The sequence below is a fragment of the Pipistrellus kuhlii genome, unplaced genomic scaffold (assembly GCF_014108245.1).
Source record: "Pipistrellus kuhlii isolate mPipKuh1 unplaced genomic scaffold, mPipKuh1.p scaffold_m20_p_44, whole genome shotgun sequence".
Lineage (NCBI taxonomy): Eukaryota > Metazoa > Chordata > Mammalia > Chiroptera > Vespertilionidae > Pipistrellus > Pipistrellus kuhlii.
In genome coordinates this window covers 1,794,164-1,818,713 of record NW_023425545.1, presented here as the reverse complement: position 1 = coordinate 1,818,713, position 24,550 = coordinate 1,794,164, and the positions used below count along the sequence as shown (strand labels likewise).

Sequence of the window (24,550 nt, the reverse complement as noted above, 5' to 3'; positions counted from 1 at the left end):
GCTGGGGGACAAAGGGGAGGCTGGGGGACAAAGGGGAGGCTGGGGTCAGGGGGAGGCTGGGGGCAGGGGGAGGCTGGGGGACAAAGGGGAGGCTGGGGGGCAGGGAGAGACTGGGGGACAAAGGGGAGTCTGGGGGACAGGGGGAGGCTGGGAGACAAAGGGGAGGCTGGGGGCAGGGGGAGGCTGGGGGCAGGGGGAGGCTGGGGGACAGGGGGAGGCTGGGAGACAAAGGGGAGGCTGGGGGCAGGGGGAGGCTGGGGGCAGGGGGAGGCTGGGGGACAAAGGGGAGGCTGGGGGGCAGGGAGAGACTGGGGGACAAAGGGGAGTCTGGGGGACAGGGGGAGGCTGGGAGACAAAGGGGAGGCTGGGGGCAGGGGGAGGCTGGGGGCAGGGGGAGGCTGGGGGACAGGGGGAGGCTGGGAGACAAAGGGGAGGCTGGGGGCAGGGGGAGGCTGGGGGCAGGGGGAGGCTGGGGGCAGGGGGAGGCTGGGGGACAAAGGGGAGGCTGGGGGCAGGGGGAGGCTGGGGGACAAAGGGGAGTCTGGGGGGCAGGGGGAGGTTGGGGGACAAAGGGGAGTCTGGTGGCAGGGGGAGGCTGGGGGCAGGGGGAGGCTGGGGGACAAAGGGGAGGCTGGGGGCAGGGGGAGGCTGGGGGACAAAGGGGAGTCTGGGGGACAGGGGGAGGTTGGGGGACAAAGGGGAGGCTGGGGGCAGGGGGAGGCTGGGGGCAGGGGGAGGCTGGGGGCAGGGGGAGGCTGGGGGACAAAGGGGAGGCTGGGGGCAGGGGGAGGCTGGGGGCAGGGGGAGGCTGGGGGACAAAGGGGAGGCTGGGGGCAGGGGGAGGCTGGGGGACAAAGGGGAGCCTGGGGGACAAAGGGGAGCCTGGGGGCAGGGGGAGGCTGGGGGACAAAGGGGAGTCTGGGGCAGGGGGAGGCTGGGGGCAGGGGGAGGCTGGGGGACAAAGGGGAGGCTGAGGGACGGGGTGAGGCTGAGGGGACAGGGGGAGAATGGGGGACAGGGGAGAATGGGGGGACAAGGGGGTGGGGGGACGGGGGAATGGGAGGGCGGGGGGGGAGAATGGGTAGGCCGGGGGGGTCGGGGGAGGCTAGGAATAGGGGGAGGCTGGGGGGACAGGGAGGACTAGGAGGGGAGAATGGGGGGCCAGGTGGAGGCCGGGGACAGGGGGAGATGGGGGGACGGGACAGTTAGGAAGGGGAGCGGCGTGGGTCCTCATAACCCCGCTGCGCACACAGCCACACGCTGTCCGCCCGTTCCTCCCAGGGACTTGCAGTTGCTTCTTGGTTCCCCACCCACACCCGCTGGCCGCACCCACAGAGGGACGGCCGGCCAGGCCCTTCCCAGCTCCCGGCGGGTCCCATGGGGTCGTCACCACTGGCTGCGGGGGCACAGGCTGCGGCACAGGCTGCGGGCACAGGCTGAGGGCACAGGCTGAGGCACAGGCTGCGTAGCACAGGCTGCGGGCACAGGCTGAGGGCACAGGCTGTGGCACAGGCTGCAGGCACAGGCTGCGGCACAGGCTGCGGGCACAGGCTGAGGGCACAGGCTGCGTAGCACAGGCTGCGGGCACAGGCTGAGGGCACAGGCTGAGGCACAGGCTGAGGCACAGGCTGCGGGCACAGGCTGAGGGCACAGGCTGTGGCACAGGCTGCGGAGCACAGGCTGAGGGCACAGGCTGCGTAGCACAGGCTGAGGGTACAGGCTGAGGGCACAGGCTGCGTAGCACAGGCTGCGGGCACAGGCTGAGGGCACAGGCTGCGTAGCACAGGCTGAGGCACAGGCTGAGGGCACAGGCTGAGGGCACAGGCTGAGGCACAGGCTGAGGGCACAGGCTGAGGCACAGGCTGCGGGCACAGGCTGAGGCACAGGCTGCGGGCACAGGCTGAGGGCACAGGCTGAGGCACAGGCTGCGGAGCACAGGCTGCGGGCACAGGCTGCGGGCACAGGCTGCGGAGCACAGGCTGAGGGCACAGGCTGCGTAGCACAGGCTGAGGGTACAGGCTGAGGGCACAGGCTGCGTAGCACAGGCTGCGGGCACAGGCTGAGGGCACAGGCTGCGTAGCACAGGCTGAGGGCACAGGCTGAGGGCACAGGCTGCGTAGCACAGGCTGAGGCACAGGCTGAGGGCACAGGCTGAGGGCACAGGCTGAGGCACAGGCTGAGGGCACAGGCTGAGGCACAGGCTGAGGGCACAGGCTGAGGCACAGGCTGCGGGCACAGGCTGAGGGCACAGGCTGAGGCACAGGCTGCGGAGCACAGGCTGCGGGCACAGGCTGCGGGCACAGGCTGCGGAGCACAGGCTGAGGGCACAGGCTGTGGCACAGGCTGCGGGCACAGGCTGCGTAGCACAGGCTGAGGGCACAGGCTGAGGGCACAGGCTGCGGGCACAGGCTGAGGGCACAGGCTGCGGGCACGGGCTGTGGGCACAGGCTGCGGAGCACAGGCTGAGGGCACAGGCTGGGGAGCACAGGCTGAGGGCACAGGCTGCGGGCACAGGCTGCGGGGCACAGGCTGCGGAGCACAGGCTGAGGCACAGGCTGAGGGCACAGGCTGAGGCACAGGCTGCGGAGCACAGGCTGAGGGCACAGGCTGGGGAGCACAGGCTGAGGCACAGGCTGAGGGCACAGACTGAGGCACAGGCTGAGGGCACAGGCTGAGGGCACAGGCTGAGGCACAGGCTGAGGCACAGACTGAGGCACAGGCTGAGGGCACAGGCTGAGGCACAGGCTGAGGCACAGGCTGCGGCACAGGCTGAGGCACAGGCTGAGGGCACAGGCTGAGGGCACAGGCTGAGGCACAGGCTGAGGCACAGGCTGAGGGCACAGGCTGAGGCACAGGCTGAGGCACAGGCTGAGGGCACAGGCTGAGGCACAGGCTGCGGCACAGGCTGAGGCACAGGCTGAGGGCACAGGCTGAGGGCACAGGCTGCGGGCACAGGCTGCGGGCACAGGCTGAGGGCACAGGCTGCGGAGCACAGGCTGCGGGCACAGGCTGCGGGCACAGGCTGAGGGCACAGGCTGAGGGCACAGGCTGCGGAGCACAGGCTGAGGCACAGGCTGAGGGCACAGGCTGAGGGCACAGGCTGAGGGCACAGGCTGAGGGCACAGGCTGCAGAGCACAGGCTGAGGCACAGGCTGAGGGCACAGGCTGCGGGCACAGGCTGAGGCACAGGCTGAGGCACAGGCTGCGGAGCACAGGCTGAGGCACAGGCTGCGGCACAGGCTGAGGCACAGGCTGAGGGCACAGGCTGCGGAGCACAGGCTGAGGCACAGGCTGAGGCACAGGCTGAGGCACAGGCTGAGGCACAGGCTGCGGGCACAGGCTGAGGGCACAGGCTCCTGCCGCCCTTCCTCCCCGACGACACCCCCACGCCCCCTTCCCGGGAGAGCGCCGCTCTGGGCCTCACTGGGTGCCCCCCCAGGGGTGCTGGAGAAGCCACTGGAGAAGAAGTCGGGCCGCAACTACGCGCCGCCCGGCACCAAGAAGCTCATCTACTTCATCGACGACATGAACATGCCCGAGGTGGACAAGTACGGCACCGTGGCCCCGCACACGCTCATCCGCCAGCACATGGACCACGGGCACTGGTGCGGCCGCGGCGCAGGGGTGGCAGAGGGTGGGGTGGGGTGTGGTGTGGGCTGGGGGGAGCGGGGGGAGCAGAGGGTGGGGTGGGGGCGGGGCTGGGGGCGGGGTGGCAGAGGGTGGGGTGGGGTGGGGTGTGATGTGGGCTGGGGGGAGCGGGGGGAGCAGAGGGTGGGGTGGGGGGCGGGGGCTGGGGGTGGGGTGGCAGAGGGGGGGTGGGGTGGGGTGTGATGGGGGCTGAGAGTGGGTGGTGGGGGTCCGGGAGCAGGACCCCAATGCGGTCCCCGCAGGTATGACCGGCAGAAGCTGACGCTGAAGGACATCCACAACTGCCAGTACGTGGCCTGCATGAACCCCACCTCCGGCTCCTTCACCATCGACCCCCGGCTCCAGGTGGGCGCCCCTCAGTCCGCAGGCGCCCGGCCAGGGCCGTGGGCAGAGAACAGAGCCTGCTGGGGGCACCGGGACAGGGGCTGACCCCTTTGGGCATTCGGGGGGGGGGTGTCAGAGGCCGGCTAGGCTGGGCCCCCGGGACTGGCAGGTCCAGGAGGGAAGCTCTGGGTGCCCGGTCCCGTCGTAGTTAAGATGACCAGCGAGCACAGTCCTCCACCCGCCCAGGACCCACTGTGCCTGCACCCACAGCACCCTCTCCGGGCCCGGGGCAGTGGGTCCTGGGCGAAGCCAGGCCTGGGCTCTGAGATGCTCTTGCCTCCGCCAACATTTTTCTTTTCTTAAAAAAAAATAAAAAAATACAAATACAAATATATATATTTGTATTGATTTCAGAGAGGAAGGGGAAGAGAGAGGAATCAATGATGAGAGAGAATCACGGATCTGCTGCCTCCTGCACGCCCGGCACTGGGGATCGAGCCACCCCAGCACGTGCCCTGACGGGGATCGAACTTTGACCTCCTGGTGTATAGGTTGATGCTCAACCATTGAGCCACACTGGCCGGGCTTCACCAACATTTTTCTTGAGAGCGGGAAGGGCATTTGGTTGTTTCCGATATGACCGATATTTAATGGGACACACGCGCGCACACACACGCGCGCGCACACACACGCGCGCGCACACACGTACACACATGACATTCTGGCCACAAGACCCGGGCGGCGCGGACAGACTCCTCCCCCGGGGCGGCCAGCGCAGGCCCTGAGGCTGCCTGACGCGGGCGTGGCTGTCCGGGCAGCGCCACTTCTGCGTGTTCGCCGTGAGCTTCCCCGGCCAGGAGGCCCTCACCACCATCTACAACACGATCCTGTCCCAGCACCTCATCTATCGCTCGGCCCCCATGGTGGTGCAGCGGATGAGCGGGCAGCTGGTGGCCTCGGCGCTGGGTAAGCCGGCCGCCTTCCCCGCCGCTTTGATGGGGCTGGGGCTGCTCTGTCCTCCTGGGGAATGAATGTCTCGTGTAGACTTTCCGATGGATGTCTTAAAGGACGCCGTTTCCACGGGAGACGCCGTGCAATCCCATTGCTGGGTGTGTGTGTGTGGGGGGGGGGGGGGTGTCAGGGTACAGAATGACGTGCACGGCTCCGGGCATCGGCTTTGGGAACACTCCCCGGGCCTGCCCTTCCTGAGCCGCAGCGAGTGCCGGGACGGTGTCCTCCTCCCACAGCCCTGCACCAGAAGGTCTCGGCCACGTTCCTCCCCACGGCCATCAAGTTCCACTACACCTTCAACCTCAGGGACCTCTCCAACATCTTCCAGGTACCGCCCTGCGCCTGCGGCCCCCCGGCAAAGCCCAGGCCGGTGCCCGCGGCCTGAGGCTCCCGATGCGCTTCCCCCGGAGGCCGCTCCGGCCCCTTCTCACTGTCCCCCCGCTGGAGGAGGGAGCCCTGGGTCTTGTGAGCAACCCCCTCCACGCCTCTCCGGCCACCGGCACGCCCTCTAGCCCAGGGCGTGCACGGCCGTGGCAATGGTGGCTTCCGTGGCCCCGGGAGGCGTGGCCCCAGCTGCTGAGGGGCGGCCCCGGGGTCGGTCCCCGTCATCACGCCGGCCTCCGGGGGGCGGGGCAGGGCCTCTTGTTCTCCACCACCGAGATCCTGAAGACGCCGCTGGACCTGGTCCGCCTCTGGCTGCACGAGGCCGAGCGCGTGTACGGCGACAAGATGGTGGACGGGAAGGACCAGGAGGCGCTGCGCCGCGTCACCATCGCGTCCACCAAGAAGTTCTTCGACGTGAGTCCTGCCGCTGTCCCTCAGGAGCCCGGACGCCCCGGGGGGCAGGGAGGGCCACTCGGGGTCCCACGAGGCGGCCCGCACACTGGGGTGCGTCTGAGCGGGAAGACGTAGGAGGACCTCCCTCGGGGAGGAGAAAGGCCCGTCTGGGCCCAGCTGCTCTGCTGGGGGCCTGGGGCCCTGGGGGACCAGCTTGTCCCCATTTCCCACGGGAACTCCTCCCAGCTGTCCGCAGGGTACCTGAAACACGTGTGGGCCCCTGGGCCCCGGCTGCCGTGCCCACGGCTTGCCCGTGGTGTGCCTGTAGCCTGTCCATGACATGCCCATGACGTGTCTGTGGCGTGTCCATGGCATGCCCATGACATGTCCGGGGAGGCAAACGACAGGAGCGCCGTGACTCTCACCCGCAGGAACTCGGCGATGAGCTGCTGTTTGCCAAACCGAATATCTTCAGCCACTTTGCTCAAGGGATCGGCGACCCCAAGTACCTGCCCGTGACGGACATGGCCAAGCTGAACAAGCTGCTGGTGGACGTGCTGGACAGCTACAACGAGGTCAACGCGGTCATGAACCTGGTGAGCCGGGCTAGCCGAGGACGGACACCTTGCCGGCGTCCCGGGGCCGGGCCGTTCCTGGAGAGCCCGGAGGCGGGGGTGGGGGCGGGGGCGGAGGGTCACGGAGGAGGTTCTGTGATTGGAGGGCGGGTCCCCGCGGGGCGAGGGGCTGAGGGTGCCTGCCCCCCGTCCCCCGCAGGTGCTGTTTGAGGCCGCGGTGGCGCACATCTGCCGGATCAACCGCATCCTGGAGTCGCCGCGGGGGAACGCGCTGCTGGTGGGCGTGGGCGGCAGCGGCAAGCAGAGCCTCTCGCGCCTGGCGGCCTACATCAGCTCGCTGGACGTCTTCCAGATCACCCTCAAGAAGGGCTACGGCATCCCAGACCTCAAGGTGCGCGGGGGCGGCGGGGACTCCCGCGGGGCTCTGAGGCCCGGGGTCCGCTGGGTCTGAGCCTGTCGGCCCCCCCCCGCCCCCGCCCCCACGCAGGTGGACCTGAGCGCCCAGTACATCAAGGCGGCGGTGAAGAACGTGCCCTCCGTGTTCCTGATGACGGACTCGCAGGTGGCCGAGGAGCAGTTCCTGGTGCTCATCAACGACCTGCTGGCCTCGGGCGAGGTCCCGGGGCTGTTCGCCGACGACGAAGTGGAGAACATCATCTCGTCCATGCGGCCGCAGGTCAAGTCGCTCGGCCTGACCGACACCCGCGAGCAGTGCTGGAAGTTCTTCATCGAGAAGGTCCGCCGGCAGCTCAAGGTGCGCTGCTCGGCTCCGGCTCCGGCTCCGGCTCCGGCTCCGGCTCCGAGGCCGGGCCTGGGGGCTCCGGATGTTGGTCTGTGTGCGGGGCGGCCATTCCCTCCCGGGACAGAGCAGAAGGGGCTGCCTGGGGGATGGGAGAGGGCTGTTAGAGGCATCTCGTGGCCCAGACACGTGTAACACACACACATACACACACGGAGCAGGTTTTAGTAGTTCAGTACACCTGGCCCTTCGGCCACCTGCTTAGGGGAAGTGGGCTGACCTAGCCAGGCTCCCCTGAGACAACGTTCTCAGGCTGGGGTCCCCGGGGGTCCCCGCTTATCTGGGGCACAGCCACAGCCCTTGGGCTAAAGGAGTGTGGCCCTCCCAGCGTGGCCACCCCTTCACAGCCGGCCCCTCGTCCACACTTTCCCGTCCGCCTTTGTGAGCGTCTCTTGAGGGGGCCCTGCTCCCCGGCACCGCTGGGGGGCCGTGACCTCGGCAGGGCCCCCCGTGCAGCCCGGAGGCGGGAGGGCCGCCCCGGCCTCGGAGCTGAGCCTCCGGCGGCCCCGCCCGCAGGTGATCCTGTGCTTCTCCCCCGTGGGCTCCGTCCTGCGGGTCCGGGCCAGGAAGTTCCCCGCCGTGGTCAACTGCACGGCCATCGACTGGTTCCATGAGTGGCCGGAGGACGCCCTGGTGTCGGTCAGCGCCCGCTTCCTGGAGGAGACGGAGGGCATTTTGGTGAGTCGGTGCCTCCGCCTCCGGGGCCCGGCTTAGGGTGAGGCAGGCGAGGCGCTCGCCTTGGGCACAGCACCTAAAGGGCACCAGAAACCTCTGCGACCCGGTCATTTTAACGCGACTTTTTTGAAAATCAGCATAAATGCTGAAAAGTTCACAGGGAACAAAATCGTACACCAAGGGGAGGGGGCTGCTGTTGGTGGGCTCCGGGTCCCGCATCTCCCATGGCCTCTGTCAGGGCCCCGGCCCGCGTGGCCATGCCCACCGGGCAGCCCAGGAGGTGGACACGGCCGGGCCACCCGCACGGCCCCGCAGAGCGGCCGGTAGGGCCAGTGTCTGCCGTGGGTGGCGCGGGCACAGGCCGGGGGCGTGCCCGGCGGGCCCGGGTGACGGCGTCTCGCCCGCAGCCGGAGGTCAAGGCCTCCATCAGCCTGTTCATGGCCTACGTGCACACGACGGTCAACGACATGTCCAAGGTGTACCTGGCCATGGAGCGGCGCTACAACTACACCACGCCCAAGACCTTCCTGGAGCAGATCAAGCTCTACCAGAACCTGCTGGCCAAGAAGCGGGCCGAGCTGGTGGCCAAGATCGAGCGGCTGGAGAACGGGCTCATGAAGCTGCAGAGCACGGCCTCGCAGGTCCGCGGGGGGCGGGGGCCAGCGGGGACCGGGCGGGCGGCCCAGCCCCGGGACAGCGCGGCCCCTGTGGTAGGAATGGACAGGAGGGGGGCTCCCCCACCCCCTCACTTGCTGTTCTTGCCCGGCACACCCGGCATGCCTGCTCCCCAGGGCGGGCTCCGTCCCCGGCTTCCGGCTTCCTCTCACCGGGGCCCCCGCCTCTCCAGACTCCCACCCACCTGGACTGTCGAACCCGAGCGGCGGGAACGTAGCGTGCACTTGTGACCCTGTGTACGCAGTCGGTGCTCAATAAAATGCGTGCCTCTGAGATGCCGAAAAGGCGCATTGAAATGAAAAGAAAAGGCGCGGAGGGCGGCCTGCGTCTGAGCTGCGTCCCTGTGCCTCCTCCTTCCCAGGTGGACGACCTGAAGGCCAAGCTGGCCATCCAGGAGGCCGAGCTGGTGCAGAAGAACGAGAACGCGGACAAGCTGATCCACGTGGTGGGTGTGGAGACGGAGAAGGTCAGCAAGGAGAAGGCCATCGCCGATGAGGAGGAGATCAAGGTGGAGGTCATCAACAAGGTGGGTGGCGGCCGGCGGCAGGCCTCCCTGCGAGGTCCCCGCAAAGGCAGCGTGGGGCCGGTGCGGCAGGACCCCTCCCCCCGGGCTCAGCGGAGGACGGCGCTGAAGAGCAATGCGCTCCTGAGGCCACGCCACTCGAGGCCACAGCGCAGCCCCTCAGGAGCCTGGCCCCAGGCCGGGGTCCCTGTGCATGGGCAGGTCAGGGAGGCTGTGCCTGGAGCCCCAGGCCCCGTGCAGGGGGGTGGGGTACGGGGGTGCTGGCATCCTTGTCACTGCTGGTTTGGTTTCTCGTCTCCCGTCCCAGCTGGTTCTGTCATCGTCACGTGTCTGCACGAGGGTTTGAGTTAAGGGGGGGTCCCTGAGTCCCAGCTGGTGTTTGGTTAGTTTTTGGGTTAGTTAGGGATAGGGTTAGGTTTAGGGTTAGGGTTATGGCTCTGCCCAGGATTGGGTTAGGGTTAGTGCTAGGGCCAGGGTTAGAGTTAGGGATAGGGTTTGTGCTAGGGTTAGGGTTGGGGTTTGGGTTTATGGCTCTGCCTAGGGCAGGGTTAGGGTTAGGGATAAGGTTAGCGTTAGGGTTGGGTCAGGGCTGGTCAGGGCAGACCTCGCAGTGACACGCTGCTACTCTCCATGCCCTGGCTGGGCGGCGTGGGGGGCTGCCTGTTCCTCCATCTCCCCACCATGTCTCTTCCCCGGCTGATGCCGTTCTTTATTTTTTTAATATATTTTATTGGTTGCAGAGAGGAAGGGGGGGAGAGAGCGCGATGGAAAATCAATGAGAGTCATTGATCGGCTGCCTCCTTACAGCTCTCACACGAGATGGAGCCCACAACCTGGGCATGTGCCCTGACGGGGACCTGAACTGAGCCATCCTGGTTCATAGGTCGGTGCTCAGCCACTCAGCCAGGCTGGCCTGGTGCGTGCGCTGTTTCTTATGGGCAGACACAGCATCCGCGGGACTGCCTGCGCCTCACGCTCTGAGGGACTCTGACTCAAAGATAAATGATGTACACGTGAATGAGAGTGTGTGTGTGTGAATGAATGAGTACAGGTGAGAAGGAATGAATGATGCGTGCAGACGGAACACTCTTCCTCTCCGGAGGGAGAATGCGCCGAACCTCTGACGTGTTCCCGGACACATGAAGGCTCCCTCCAGAGGGTCTGCTGGCCCCAGGTTCCCTCACGGCCAGGGAGCCGGAGCCCATGGCAGAATGGCTCTGTCCCGAGCCCGCGTCTGCCTGGCAGGCTCGCCGAGGCCTTAGCACTGAGGGGCCAGGACCACGGAGGCCGGAGGAGCAGGCCGGGCCCATACGGTGACCGCTCCGGCCCTGGCACCCCGCACACCGCCCAGCAGCCCCCCACGCTGTCCAGCCAGCCCCCCATGCCGCCCAGCAGCCCCCCACACTGCCCAGCCAGCCCCGCACACCACCCAGCAGCTCCCCACACCGCCCAGCCAGCCCCCCACGCCGCCCAGCAGCCCCCCACGCCACCCAGCAGCCCCCCACGCCGCCCAGCCAGCCCCCCATGCTGCCCAGCCAGCCCCCCACGCCGTCCAGCCAGCCCCGCACACCACCCAGCAGCTCCCCACACCGCCCAGCAGCCCCCCACGCCGCCCTTTCCTCTCCACTCCCTTCCAGAACGTCACCGAGAAGCAGAAGGCGTGTGAGACGGACCTGGCCAAGGCGGAGCCGGCCCTGCTGGCCGCGCAGGAGGCTCTGGACACGCTGAACAAGGTGAGAGGAGGGGGAGGGGCGGGGCCCGGCTGGGGGGGCAGGCGGAGGGCCGTGGCCGTGGTCAGCATCAGGCCTGCCATGCCTGCCGCTTGCAGAACAACCTGACGGAGCTGAAGTCCTTCGGGTCCCCGCCAGACGCCGTGGTCAACGTCACGGCCGCCGTGATGATCCTGACGGCGCCCGGGGGCAAGATCCCCAAGGACAAGAGCTGGAAGGCGGCCAAGATCATGATGGGCAAGGTGGACGCCTTCCTGGACGCCCTCAAGAAGTTCGACAAGGAGCACATCCCCGAGGCCTGCCTCAAGGCCTTCAAGTGAGTCTCCTGGGGCGCGGCCCTGGGCCTGTGGGAGCCCCGTCCCCCGGGACTCCTCCCGCTCGCCAGGGACGGCCGGGCCCGGGCTGCAGGGCCAGGGGCAGCCTGGGCACACTGGCTGCCCTGTCAGGATGGACACACTCCGCCGCTGGCAGTGCTGCTGGTGGGGGGGGGTCATTGGAGGGGTGCAGGGGGCCTCCCGGTCTTACCCATCATCCCATGCGGCAGCCCTCACAAGGCCTCCACCTGTGAGCACCCCAGGCCCCGTCATGTCTCATGTGGCTGCTGGGAGGCCCTGGGTCCGCTGGGCCCTGGCTGAGGAGCCACCACAGGACCCTGGTGACCCCAGGCCAGGCCAGTGGTGTGACAGCACCCCAAACCACTGCCCTAGGCCCCTCCCACTGGGAAGCTTACGCCGGAGGCCAGCACCCTGCAGCTCACACGTCCTTCCAGTAACCATTAAGATACACACAAAAAAGGTTTTTTAAATATATTTTTATTTAAAATTTATTTTAGAGAGGAAGGGAGAGGAAGAGAGAGAGGAACATCAATGATGAGAGAGAATCATTGGTTGGCTGCCTCCTGCACGCCCCCTACTGGGGATCAGCCTGAAACCCAGGCATGTGTCCTACGCCGGAATCTAACCTGGGACCCTTCAGTCCACAGGCAGACGCTCTATCCACTGAACCACACTGGCCAGGGCTACAAAAATGTTTTTAACTCGGCTCTCCCTGTAACCCTGTGTCAGCGGGGCGCAGGGGGAGGCAGCGGGGGCCACAACGCGGAGCCCAGGCCAGTGCTCCCTCCCTCTCCAGGCCCTACCAGGGCAACCCGACCTTCGACCCCGAGTTCATCCGCTCCAAGTCCACGGCGGCCGCGGGGCTGTGCTCCTGGTGCATCAATATCGTGCGCTTCTATGAGGTGTACTGCGACGTGGCGCCCAAGCGGCAGGCGCTGGAGGAGGCCAACGCCGAGCTGGCTGAGGCCCAGGACAAGCTGTCGAGGATCAAGAACAAGATCGCCGTGAGTGCCCATGCCCATTCCGCCCACCCCGGGCCCCACCTCCGCCCCCCCGGGGCCCCCCTTCCGCCCACCCCGGGGCCCTCCCTACCCCTCCGCCCCCCCCCCGGGGCCCCCACTCCGCCCCCCCCCCCGGACTCCCCCTCCGCCCACCCCGGGGCCCTCCCTACCCCTCCGCCCCCCCGGGGCCCTCCCTCCGCCCACCCCGGGGCCCTCCCTCCGCCCCCCGGGGCTCCCCCTCCACCCACCCCGGGGGCGCCCCCTCCGCCCACCCCGGGGCCCCCCCTCCGCCCACCCCGGGGCCCCCCCTTTGCCCACGTTGGGGCCCTCACTCCGCCCACCCCGGGGGCCCCCCCTCCGCCCACCCCGGGGCCCCCCTCCGCCCACGTTGGGGCCCTCACTCCGCCCACCCCGGGGGCCCCCCCTCCCCCCACCCCGGGCCCCCCCCTCCGCCCACCCCGGGGCCCCCCTACCCCTCCGCCCCCCTCGGAGCCCCCCCTCCGCCCACCCCGGGGCCCCCCCTTCGCCCACGTTGGGGCCTCCCGCTCTCCCCCAGGAACTCAACGCCAATCTGAGCAACCTGACATCGGCGTTTGAGAAAGCCACGGCTGAGAAGATCAAGTGCCAGCAGGAGGCCGACGCCACCAACAGGGTCATCTCGCTGGCCAACAGGTACCTCTCCCCAACCCAGCCCTGTTCCCTGGAGGGGGAGCCGCAGCGCCCCACCGGCCAGAGCGTGGGCCGGGGTGTCCAGGGGCGGCCCCTGCACGTGGGGAGGCCGGGGCACTGGTGTGCTCCCCTGAAGCACTTACCCCCCAGCACCCCCAAAGCATTGTCCCCCGAAACGCTGAGCCAGGCACAGATGCGTGAGGCAGGGGGTCGCGCATGGGGGCGGGGGGGGGGGTGCCCTGCCTCACTCCTCTCCTGCGGACGGCGTTCCCCAGACACGCTCCCTCCTAACCCCGGCCCGGCACCCCCTGACCCTGGCCCGGCACCCCCTGACCCCGGCCCGGCACCCCCTGACCCCGGCCTGGCACCCCTGACCCCGGCCCGGTGCGCAGGCTGGTGGGCGGCCTGGCCTCGGAGAACGTGCGCTGGGCGGAGTCGGTGCAGAACTTCCGGTCGCAGGGCATCACGCTGTGCGGGGACGTGCTGCTCATCTCGGCCTTCGTCTCCTACGTGGGCTACTTCACCAAGAAGTACCGCACCGAGCTGATGGAGAAGTTCTGGGTGCCCTACATCAACAAGCTGAAGGTGGGTCCGCGCGCGGGAACCCGGGGTGCCCACAGGGCAGGCAGCCCCCGCCGCCCGCCGACCCCGAGACGAAGCCGCCCCTCCCCCCGGCAGGTGCCCATCCCCATCACGGAGGGCCTGGACCCCCTGAGCCTGCTGACGGACGACGCAGACGTGGCCACGTGGAACAACCAGGGGCTGCCCAGCGACCGCATGTCCACGGAGAACGCCACCATCCTGTGCAACACGGAGCGCTGGCCCCTCATCGTGGACGCCCAGCTGCAGGGCATCAAGTGGATCAAGAACAAGTTCGGCAGCGAGCTCAAGGCCATCCGCCTGGGCCAGAAGAGGTGCCCGCCGCTCCGGGGGCTGGGGGGAAGGAAAGGGGAGTCCCCCTGGGCCAGAGGGGTGCCCGCTGCTCCGGGGGGGGCGGGCAGGGAAAGGGGAGTCCCCCTGGGCCAGAAGAGGTGCCCGCCGCTCCGGGGGCTGGGGGGAAGGAAAGGGGAGTCCCCCTGGGCCAGAGGGGTGCCCGCTGCTCCGGGGGGGGGGGGGAGTCTGCCTGGGCCAGAGGGGTGCCCGCTGCTCCGGGGGGGGGGCAGGGAAAGGGGAGTCCGCCGCTCGGGGGGGGGGTCCGCTGGGCCAGAAGGGGTGCCCGCCGCTCGGGGGGGGGGAGTCCGCTGCACCCACGTGAGGGATGGGGCGGGCGGGCCCACCTAGGCCCTTGGTGCTTATTAACCTGCAGCCTGGTCTGCGAGCATGAACACTGGCCCCCGGGCAGATTTCTTTAACGTCCGGCCCTGGGCACAGCCCCAAAGCAAAGACTGAAACTCGGGGCTCCAGCCCCACTCACCCACCCACCCCTCCCGTTACCGGCGGCTCCTGGGCTCGGCCGCAGCTGCTGTCTCCTCTGGGGCGGGATGGCCCGTGGCCGCGGAGGTCCACGGCCCACAGGCCAGCGGCCCCGTTTCCCCCGGGGTGAGGGGAGGACGGTACGGCTGTGCTGCCGGCTCCTTGGCCGCACCTGGTGCCTCCGGGCCGGTGCCATCCCGGCCCGCACTCGGCCGGCTGTGCCCGCAGCTACCTGGACATCATCGAGCAGGCCATCTCCGCGGGGGACACCCTGCTCATCGAGAACATCGGCGAGACCGTGGACCCCGTGCTGGACCCGCTCCTCGGCAGGAACACGATTAAAAAGGGAAAGTAAGTTTGGGGGGCCGCCCCCCCGCCGCCTGACCCCCGTGAGCCCTCTGTGTGCGGAGAACAGTGCAGGGGACCCCAGGCCGGCAGCAAGGGTTCCCCCAAAACTGCCAGGCGTGGGGGCTCCCTGCTCTGAGGGGAGTTGGGAGCAAACCCATTTTGCCCACAGCAGCCTGCGGGGGGGGGGGAAGAGGGGCCTCACAGCCACGTGTGCCCCGTTCCCATGCGTTTTGCGAATCCGGAACCTACTTGACTTTAGAAGTTCAGGTGAGGTTCGGTCCGGACGGTCACGTGAACATGGCCACGAGTCCAGTTCTTTGGGCGCTGAGTACATCCCGTGTCACGTGGCCGCCGCCCCACCTGCTCCTGGACCGTTTCTGCGGCCCAGAGGAAGCCCGCCCCTCGGGCCCGGCCTCCGTGAGGGCCTGGAGGGGTGCCGCCGCCCAGGGCAGGCACGAGGCCCCCAGTGTCAGCTCACCAGAGCTGGGAGCCGAGCTGGGAGCCCACGAGAAGCGGCCCCGGAGCTCCCCAAAGGCGCCAGCTCCAGGCGGGACGCGGGTGTCCCCCCGACGCCAGGGCCATGGGCTCCGCTCGGGGGTCTGACCTGTTGCGTGAACGCCGCCGAGACGATCAGAACAACCACCGGGGACAGAGCGGGGAGGACGGGAGGCCGCGCGGGGAAGGCGCAGTCAGTCCCGGGGCCCCGCGGCGGGACCGGGCGGCAGCCAGGTGGGGTTGGCCGCCGGGCTAGGGAGGCACCACCCCCGGGAGCCCCTGACCCCGCCCGCCGGCCCCAGGTACATCAAGATCGGCGACAAGGAGGTGGAGTACCACCCGCAGTTCCGCCTCATCCTGCACACCAAGTACTTCAACCCGCACTACAAGCCCGAGATGCAGGCCCAGTGCACCCTCATCAACTTCCTGGTCACCCGCGACGGCCTGGAGGACCAGCTGCTGGCCGCCGTGGTGGCCAAGGAGCGCCCGGACCTGGAGCAGCTGAAGGTACAGCGGCGTCGGGCACGGGCGGCCGGGCGGCTGGAGGGACGAGGCTCCCTGGCTATGGGACCGCCCCACACCCCCCCTCTCCCGGCTGCTGCTCCTGTAACTCCATCAAAGACAGTCACAGGGGTGCCCCACGCTGACAGTGCCACCGCTGCCCCGCGGGCCTGGCCTGGCCGCCTGCCCGTGTGCCCGCCACGCCCTGATGCTGCGCTGGCCCCACACAGGGCTCAGAGGGGACCCAGGCCCCGGCTCCCACGGCTCCCACGGTCTCACATGGCGGCCAATGACCCGCAGCCGCAGCGCCCAGTGGGCGCCGCACTGCTCGGGGCTCCCTGCCCCCGGCTTCTGTTCAGCACCCTCCCTTTCTCTCGTCCCAGCCCCGGGTCCCGGCTTGCATGGCCCTGGCCTTGCCTCGGAGCCCAGGGCTGGGCGGGGCGGTGGGACCATGCCCACGGCTCCTTCCCTGCCCGGCCCTGCCCTCCCGCAGGCGAACCTCACCAAGTCCCAGAACGAGTTCAAGATCGTCCTCAAGGAGCTGGAGGACTCGCTGCTGGCCCGCCTGTCCGCTGCCTCGGGCAACTTCCTGGGGGACACGGCGCTGGTGGAGAACCTGGAGACCACCAAGCACACGGCCAGCGAGATCGAGGAGAAGGTGAGCCGGGCCGGCCGGGCAGCACCCCGCCGTCGGCCGGGAGCCCCCAGGACGGCTCCCGAGGGAGCCGGGGCTCCGGGCAGGGCCCCCTGCACCGCGCCGTCCCCCCACGAGCTCACCCGGGCCCCCCGTCTGGCTTCAGGTGCAAGAGGCCAAAATCACCGAGGTGAAGATCAACGAGGCGCGCGAGAACTACCGGCCGGCGGCGGAGCGGGCGTCCCTGCTCTACTTCATCCTCAACGACCTCAACAAGATCAACCCCATCTACCAGTTCTCCCTCAAGGTGCGGCGGGGCCCGGCGCCCGGGCGGCGCGGGCGGGCGGAGAGCTCACGGCTCCCCCTCCCCAGGCCTTCAACGTGGTCTTCGAGAAGGCCATCCAGCGGACGACGCCCGCCGACGAGGTGCGCCAGCGCGTGGTGAACCTGACGGACGAGATCACCTACTCCGTCTACGTGTACACGGCCCGCGGGCTCTTCGAGCGCGACAAGCTCATCTTCCTGGCCCAGGTCACCTTCCAGGTGCGGCGCGGCGCGGGCGGCGGGGTCCCTTCGGGGCGAGGAGGCGGGTCTGGGCGTTTTCACCGGTTACTCTTGTTCTGTCCTTTATCTGATTTTTTTTTTTTTTTTAGAATGTAAAAATAAATCCATTACCAGGTTGTAGGTACAAAATAGCCAGCCGTTGTTTCACCACAATTAAAAGGCTGCTGGCTCAGTGGTGAAGCCCCGCTACGAACCAGATCACAGGTCCCTTCCAGGTCGGGGCACAGCCCCGGTGCAGGCTCGAGCCCGCCCTCTTCCTGCCTCTCTGAAACCAATGAAAATAGGTTTATAAATAAAGATTAAAACACGGTGAAGACCAAGTTCTCTGACCCGAGGGGCAGGGCAGCATGGCTCCTCACGCCTCCCGCCCGTGGCAGCCGAGCGGGGCCCGCCCGTGGCACTGAGCGGAGCCCGCCCGCCCGCAGGTCCTGTCCATGAAGAAGGAGCTGAACGCGGTGGAGCTGGACTTCCTCCTGCGGTTCCCGTTCAAGGCCGGGCTGGTGTCGCCCGTGGACTTCCTGCAGAACCAGGGCTGGGGCGGCATCAAGGTGAGACATGGACATGAGCACGGTGCTCGGTGTTCCCTGGCCCCTGCCCGTGGCCCCGCACACCGCCAGCCTGGCCCCGGCGGCCTGGGTGTGTCCCGCCCCCGGTTTCCAGGCCCCTCCTCATCCTCAGACCCTGAGGCCCTGGGAGCCACTCAGGCCCCACCCGAGGTGAGACGGGAGCCCCTCGTCCAGAGCCCGCTGAGAAGCAGGCGGGTGGGCGGGCGCGGGGACGGAGCAGGGCCGTCTGTCCGCAGGCCCTCTCAGACATGGACGAGTTCAAGAACCTGGACAACGACATCGAGGGCTCGGCCAAGCGCTGGAAGAAGCTGGTGGAGTCAGAGGCACCCGAGAAGGAGATCTTCCCCAAGGAGTGGAAGAACAAGTCCTCGCTGCAGAAGCTGTGCATGGTGCGCTGCATGCGGCCCGACCGCATGACCTACGCCGTCCGGTGAGCGCCCGTCGGCGGGTCTGCGAGGTGGCGGGCGGGCGGGCGGGACCCTGGGCCTCTCCCCGCTCTCCCCGTGGGCCTGCCATTTCTGGGGCGAGGGAGCCAGGGCGCCCAGAGCGGACACAGCCGGGGGGGAGCCCACCACCCCGCCTGAGGGCCGCGGGCGCCTTGCCTTGAGCTGCTGCCGCTGCCACCCCGCAGGAACTTCGTGGAGGAGAAGATGGGCAGCAAGTTCGTGGAGGGCCGCAGCATCGAGTTCTCCAAGTCCTACGAGGAGAGCAGCCCCTCCACCCCCATCTTCTTCATCCTCTCCCCGGGCGTCGACCCCCTCAAGGACGTGGAGACCCTGGGTGAGTCGCCGAGGCACGGAGGAAACCAGTGGGCGACCCTGCCACCGCCGGAGGGTTATTCCGCGTCAGAAACACGGACGGCAGCGCCGGAATGTGAGACCGTGGGGCTGCCGTGGAGGCAGTGTGCGGTCCCTCAGGGAGACGCACACAGAACTACCCGTGGCCACAGGCCTACCCGTGGCCCACAGAACTACACGTGGCCCACAGAACTACACGTGACCCACAGAACTACAATAACATACAGACCTACATGTGGCCCACAGGCCTACATGTGACCCACAGAACTACACGTGGCCCACAGGCCTACACGTGACCCACAGAACTACATGTGGCCCACAGAACTACATGTGACCCACAGAACTACACGTGACCCACAGAACTACATGTGACCCACAGACCTACACGTGACCCACAGAACTACACGTGACCCACAGAACTACACATAACATACAGACCTACATGTGCCCACAGGCCTACATGTGACCCACAGAACTACATGTGACCCACAGAACTACACATAACATTCAGACCTACATGTGGCCCACAGAACTACACGTGACCCACAGAACTACATGTAACATACAGACCGACATGTGGCCCACAGACTACATGTGGCCCACAGGCCTACATGTGGCCCACAGGCCTACCCGTGGCCCAGCAACTCCACACCAGGCACAGACCCCGAAGGAACGGAGTCAGTGTTGAGACGAGCGCTCTGCACAGGCGCTCACTCCCTCCCCCGTGGCTGCCCCCCGGGCGAAGCAGATGGCGGGGTGGTGCTCACAGGGTGACTGCTCGGCCCGAATGGGGAGGGGAGCCGGCATCTCCCCACGTGACCCTGGGGCACGGTGCTGGCGGGAGCAGCCAGAGGCCCCTATCGCGTGGCTCCTGTTCTCCGACACATCCACGCAGAGGGGGGCGGGGCTGCAGGGGTGGGGAGGGGAGTGACTGTCTAACAGGAGCTTTGCTCCTGGGCTGATGAGAATGTTCTGGAACCAGAGGGTGCACAGAGCAGTGCACGTGTTGGAGTCGCACACATTAAGGTGCCGTGTCAAATGGTAACTTTGCGTGACCTGAGTTTACGGTGATAAAGACGAGTGGGGAGCAGGCAGAGCTCCTGGCCGTGGGTCCCAGAGAGCCCCCCGAGTCTCTCCCATCTCTCCTTCAGGGAAGAAGCTGGGGTTCACCCTCGACAACGGGAAGCTGCACAACGTGTCGCTGGGGCAGGGCCAGGAGGTGGTGGCCGAGGACACCCTGGACGTGGCCGCGGAGAGGGGCCACTGGGTCATTCTGCAGGTGCGGGCCGCCTCCCGGGGCCTGAGAGACAGCGGGTCGTGGGGTTCACGGTCACAGGCAGCAGGAGGCACCCACACCGAGTTCAGCTCTGCCTGGCCAGGGGGCAGCGTGGGCCCTCAGTGGCGAGGGAGACAGGAGGCTGGGACCCCGAAGGAGATCCTACTCAGAACACGAAACACGAGTGACAAAGTGCCTTCCCGCCTGGGAGGCTGCACGTCACGTCCTGGGTGAACCCCAGCTCACACCCCCGAGCCCGGCAGGCCGCCCCCTCCCCCCGTCCTGGGCCCTGCAGCCTCCCAGCCCCTCATTCCGCCATCCCACTGCCCCCCCGGTTGCCCGGCTCCCACGGACCCCAGAGAGGCTGACTCCACCCTCGGACCTGGCCTGGTCACTTCCCCTGTTGTTCATCGTCGGCCGAGGATGTTTTGTCCATTGACTTTTAGAGAGAGTGGGAGGGAGGGGGAGAGACAGAGAGAGAAACCTCGATGGAGAGCGAGAGACATCGGCCGGCTGCCTCCGGTTCACGCCCCGACCAGGCTGGGGGCCGAGCCTGCAACCGAGGTGCGTGCCCTTGACCCTAACCAAGCCAGCAGCCCACAGTTCGAGGGCCGGTGCTCCGGGGCCCGGCCCGGCGGCCTGTCCTCGTGGGCCCCAGGCAGGGAGGGTATGTGGGCGCTAACCCGGGTCTGGGCCGCAGAACATCCACCTGGTGGCCCGCTGGCTGAGCACCCTGGACAAGAAGCTGGAGCGCTACAGCGTGGGCAGCCACGAGGACTACCGCGTGTTCATCAGCGCCGAGCCCGCCCCCAGCCCCGAGTCCCACATCATCCCCCAGGGCATCCTGGAGAACGCCATCAAGATCACCAACGAGCCGCCCACGGGCATGCACGCCAACCTGCACAAGGCCCTGGACCTCTTCACCCAGGTGGGCTTCCCCGTGCCCGCGCCAGCCCGGCCCGGCCACGCCCGCCGCCTGGGGCCCGAGCACGTGGTCACTGGGTGCAGGGGCCAGACGTGAGCTCTGAGGATGCTCCCCCTGCTGCTCTCCACCCACACCACCAGCAACACATGCATCCACGCATGTATGAACACACGTGTGCGCATGCTCGTGCACTCCTGCACGCATGTACTCGCACACGCTCCTCCACAAGCACACGTGCACGCACACACAGAGACACGCTCATACACACCCCGCACTGCAGTCACCGTATTCCTAAAAGGGCACCCTGACACGGCGGGTGCACCACCTGCAGGACACCCTGGAGATGTGCACCAAGGAGATGGAGTTCAAGTGCATCCTGTTTGCCCTCTGCTACTTCCACGCCGTGGTGGCGGAGAGGCGCAAGTTCGGGGCCCAGGGCTGGAACCGGTCGTACCCCTTTAACAACGGGGACCTCACCATCTCCATCAACGTGCTGTACAACTACCTGGAGGCCAACGCCAAGGTAAGGGGCCTGGCGGCGGCTCTTCTGGGTCGGAGGCACAGCTGGGCGGACCTGGCTCCAGGGTCGCCGCCAGCCCGTCCACTGAGGCAATGACCGGCCGGTCCTCGGCCGCCGCCCGCAGGTGTCAGCCTCTGCTTGCGGTCACGCTCCATGGGGCCAGGTGTCCGGCACCCAAGTAGGGATCCCCCCAGAAACCCGCCCCTTTGGGCAGCCTGAGCCGGCGTGGGCAGGATGGAGCCGGAGCCCAGGAGGAGCGGGAGGGAGGGGCGCTTCCTGGCGTTCCTACTGGAACCGAGTGTGTAGTCGGACACAGGCACAGATGAGCAAAACAAAGCCAGACGCCTCTGGAACGGCCTGGCCCGCAGGCCCAGCAGGCCCGTCTGCAGACCTGGAGCCCCACGTGGCCTGAGGCGTGACCCCAGGGGGGACGGAGCTGGCAGGGAGTGGCCTGTCCCCCAGGAGCAGCCCAGTGGCCTGTGTAGAGACCCCCATGGCCCGGCCACCACCCACCTCGCTTGGCCGCTCCCGGGAGGCCTGGCGCTCACCCTGCACCTGCCATCCGGGCCCTGGAGGCAGGGCCGTCCCCTCCTCACTCGCTCCAGCAGGAGCAGTGCTCTGCTGCGGGCAGGGGGCGATGGGGGCGGGCAGAGCCAGCATCGTCAGCAGGGTGCTGGTGCCAGGGACCTGGGGTGAAGTCCAGCTCTGCCTGGCGCTGGCTGACCCCCAGGCCTCCAAGCATTAGGGGCTCCTGAGGAAATGAGGAAAGGCGGGAGGTGCCCATTGTGAGAAGCTGTGCAGGCGGCAGGAGGCGGAAGGGAAGGGGAGAGAGAGGGAGAGGAGGCCGGAGAGGGGTAGGGGCGGGAGCCTCAGGTGAGGGCAGGGGCAGGTGAGCACGGGTCCGCTCCCCGGGGCTGCCTGTCCAGGGCTGACCTCTGATGACCTGTGATGTCAGACCCCCCTGTGGCCCTGGAGAGGACCCCCACCCTGGCCCAGGCAGCCCCCACAGGGCCGCCAGCCCAGCCAGCCAGAATGCTGTTTGCTGCTTGGTTCCCTGGCGAAGGCTGGAGGGCCCGGGCAGAGGTCACTTCCTGCAGCCCCACTTGGTGGCCCCACGGCTACAGACATTCTGGGGGGGACCAGGGCGGCCACGTGACCTGAGACGGGATTGGGGGACGCGCACGCCTATCCGCTGCAGGGGAGACGGGAGGTTTCCCTGGCTGTCACTCCCTCGTGGGGGAGAAAGTGCCTGCTTGTCACGCAGACCCTCCCCCGCCTGCACAGACTGGACCCGCGGTGCCCGCACGCCAGGCTGGTGGGGGAGGAGGGGGCAAGGGCAGGCACCGGCCAAGCTCCGGGGAGGCACCGACAAGTGACGGAGCTGATGACAGCGTGGCCCAGTCCCTCCACAGTCCTCAGACACACTAAGCCTCCAGGGAGGCCTGGCCACAGGCATGCACATGCGGGGAATTCCATTGGGATTCCATGGCAGGTGTGGGTCACCGCCTCGCCCAGAGGGAAGGACTGTCCCAGGCTCCAGGGAGGGGCAAATGCGTGGAATGCGGAAGCTGCCGCCAGCACACGCCCAAGGTGACACAGCCAGGAGATGAGGGGATGTTCCCGGACACAAGAGGCCAAATGAGACCAAGGCCAGCCGCTCTTGTTCTGGGACTTGACCTAACCCGGCGTGGCCAGCAGCCGCTTCAGACAGGACGCATGGCTACCTACACGGACGCCCTCCGGAGCCGGGCTCAGACACGCTGGTGCTGTGGGCAGGGTGGCGGGCGATGCCCTGAGGTCCCTACCCACGCAGCCCGGCATGTGACGCCGCCAGCCCCCAGCGCAGTGCGCCCAGCGGGTCCAGAAGGAGCTGACATGCACCTTGGATTTCAAATGATTGAAACAAAGGAAGAAAAGAATGTAAAACCTTAATCATTTCTAAGCTGATGCTTTGGAATGAGCTTTTCACGTGGGGCTGCTAGGAACGGCCCATCAGACGGGGTGAGGGCACTGGGCACCAGCTCCCGCTGCTCCTGGTGGCACTGCTGAGATGGCAGCATCTGGGATGGCAGCTGGCAGGCAGGCCCCTCGTCCCCATGGCTGGACTGCAGGACCCAGACAGCAGGACAAGCGTGTCCACCCCGAGCCCAGGGGAGGGCAGGCGCCACTGGCTCTGAGCTGGCTGTGCCCCATAGGCTGCTGGGAACGGAGCCCAGGCAGGATGCGCTGACGGCACCTGGGTGGGGCCTGAGGGACGGGCGCCGTGGCCAGACACGTGGGGCCACGAGTCTACACCCACCGGGCAGAGCGAAACCGCCCTGCTCTGTGGACGCCGAGCGAGGGCCACGGGAGGAGCGGGAAGCCGGCCTCTCCACGCGGGCGGGCAGCCCTCACGGCCGGCCTCCCCCAGGTGCCCTGGGACGACCTGCGCTACCTGTTCGGGGAGATCATGTACGGCGGCCACATCACGGACGACTGGGACCGCCGGCTGTGCAAGACCTACCTGGTGGAGTACATCCGGGCCGAGATGCTGGAGGGCGAGATCCAGCTGGCCCCCGGCTTCCAGATCCCCCCCAACCTGGACTACAAGGTGAGGGGCTCCCCAGGGGGCGGCAGGACTGAGCCAGGAGAGGGAACCAGATGGGGGCCGGCGGGCGGGGGGACAAAGGGAGGTACCTGGGGGGGGGGGCTAGGGCAGCAGTGGGGGTGCGCAGAGGGCAGGGTGAGGGCAGAACATTCTGGTAAGAGGGTCCTTGCTGAGCCACCCCCACCCCGTCTCAGGGTTACCATGAATACATCAACGAGAACCTGCCCCCCGAGAGCCCCTACCTGTACGGCCTGCACCCCAACGCGGAGATCGGCTTCCTGACCGTCACCTCGGAGAAGCTGTTCCGCACGGTCCTGGAGATGCAGCCCAAAGAGGCGGAGACGGGCGCCGGCACCGGGGTGTCCCGCGAGGAGAAGGTGGGTGCCAGTGGCAGTGCAGGGCAGGGCCCGGAGCCTGGGCTCAGGAAATGCACCCCCATTGGCAGAGCCCCTCAGAACCAGTCAGCAACCACACACACACACCCCCTCGGTGGCCCCCACGGGGTGGGTGCAGGGGCCTGGCTGCAGGTACCGGGCAGGGTGGCCAGAGGCTCCGTGACCACAGCCACAGGCCCTGCCACCAGGCCGTGACGCCCTCCCTCGCCACGTGTGCTGCTCTGCTCTGGCCACGCCGTGTGCCTGGCTCCCCGACGCAGGGGTGGGAACGTGGGAACGTGGGAAGGGGGGCGGCGGGTTGCGGGGTGGGCAGTGACCCTGTGGCTGGCTCCCAGGTGAAGGCTGTGCTGGACGAGATCCTGGAGAAGATCCCGGAGACGTTCAACATGGCGGAGATCATGGCGAAGGCGGCCGAGAAGACGCCCTACGTGGTGGTGGCCTTCCAGGAGTGCGAGCGCATGAACATCCTCACCAACGAGATCCGCCGCTCGCTCAAGGAGCTCAACCTGGGGCTGAAGGTAAGGGCGGTGGGCCAGGCGGCCCCCACGGGTGACTCCCCTCCACGGCAAAGAAACCACCCCCACAGGCCACGGCACCTGGTGGGAGCTGTGGGCATCCAGAGCAGGCCCCTGTGCTGGCTCTGCAGACCGGTGGCCCACACCCCGTGGGAGACCACGTTCCCACGACACACGTGGGCGGGCTCTCCGCCTGGCGAGAGGAGGCCCGTGACTGGCCGGGTCCGCGCCGCACCGCGTAGCCCAGCCTGGGCCCCAGCACCCACCCGCCT

General features: G+C 68.1%; 1 protein-coding gene across 1 annotated transcript in view; it reads left to right on the top strand.

Moving 5' to 3' along the window:
- Window positions 1–24,550, top strand: part of DNAH17 (dynein axonemal heavy chain 17) — a 63,553-nt gene that overhangs the window by 35,278 nt on the left and 3,725 nt on the right. The window contains exons 47-77 of the mRNA XM_036412406.2: window positions 3,440–3,605; window positions 3,891–3,993; window positions 4,791–4,938; window positions 5,220–5,311; window positions 5,620–5,781; window positions 6,192–6,356; window positions 6,535–6,726; window positions 6,823–7,089; window positions 7,651–7,812; window positions 8,217–8,450; window positions 8,846–9,010; window positions 10,645–10,740; window positions 10,836–11,053; window positions 11,869–12,076; window positions 12,630–12,745; window positions 13,135–13,327; window positions 13,421–13,656; window positions 14,384–14,506; window positions 15,301–15,505; window positions 15,993–16,157; window positions 16,300–16,440; window positions 16,506–16,676; window positions 17,123–17,245; window positions 17,500–17,693; window positions 17,895–18,043; window positions 19,212–19,339; window positions 20,037–20,264; window positions 20,593–20,784; window positions 23,192–23,371; window positions 23,563–23,745; window positions 24,099–24,281. Coding sequence (XP_036268299.1) covers window positions 3,440–3,605; window positions 3,891–3,993; window positions 4,791–4,938; window positions 5,220–5,311; window positions 5,620–5,781; window positions 6,192–6,356; window positions 6,535–6,726; window positions 6,823–7,089; window positions 7,651–7,812; window positions 8,217–8,450; window positions 8,846–9,010; window positions 10,645–10,740; window positions 10,836–11,053; window positions 11,869–12,076; window positions 12,630–12,745; window positions 13,135–13,327; window positions 13,421–13,656; window positions 14,384–14,506; window positions 15,301–15,505; window positions 15,993–16,157; window positions 16,300–16,440; window positions 16,506–16,676; window positions 17,123–17,245; window positions 17,500–17,693; window positions 17,895–18,043; window positions 19,212–19,339; window positions 20,037–20,264; window positions 20,593–20,784; window positions 23,192–23,371; window positions 23,563–23,745; window positions 24,099–24,281 — 5,288 coding nt within the window. The remainder of the gene's footprint in view (window positions 1–3,439; window positions 3,606–3,890; window positions 3,994–4,790; window positions 4,939–5,219; window positions 5,312–5,619; window positions 5,782–6,191; window positions 6,357–6,534; window positions 6,727–6,822; window positions 7,090–7,650; window positions 7,813–8,216; window positions 8,451–8,845; window positions 9,011–10,644; window positions 10,741–10,835; window positions 11,054–11,868; window positions 12,077–12,629; window positions 12,746–13,134; window positions 13,328–13,420; window positions 13,657–14,383; window positions 14,507–15,300; window positions 15,506–15,992; window positions 16,158–16,299; window positions 16,441–16,505; window positions 16,677–17,122; window positions 17,246–17,499; window positions 17,694–17,894; window positions 18,044–19,211; window positions 19,340–20,036; window positions 20,265–20,592; window positions 20,785–23,191; window positions 23,372–23,562; window positions 23,746–24,098; window positions 24,282–24,550) is intronic.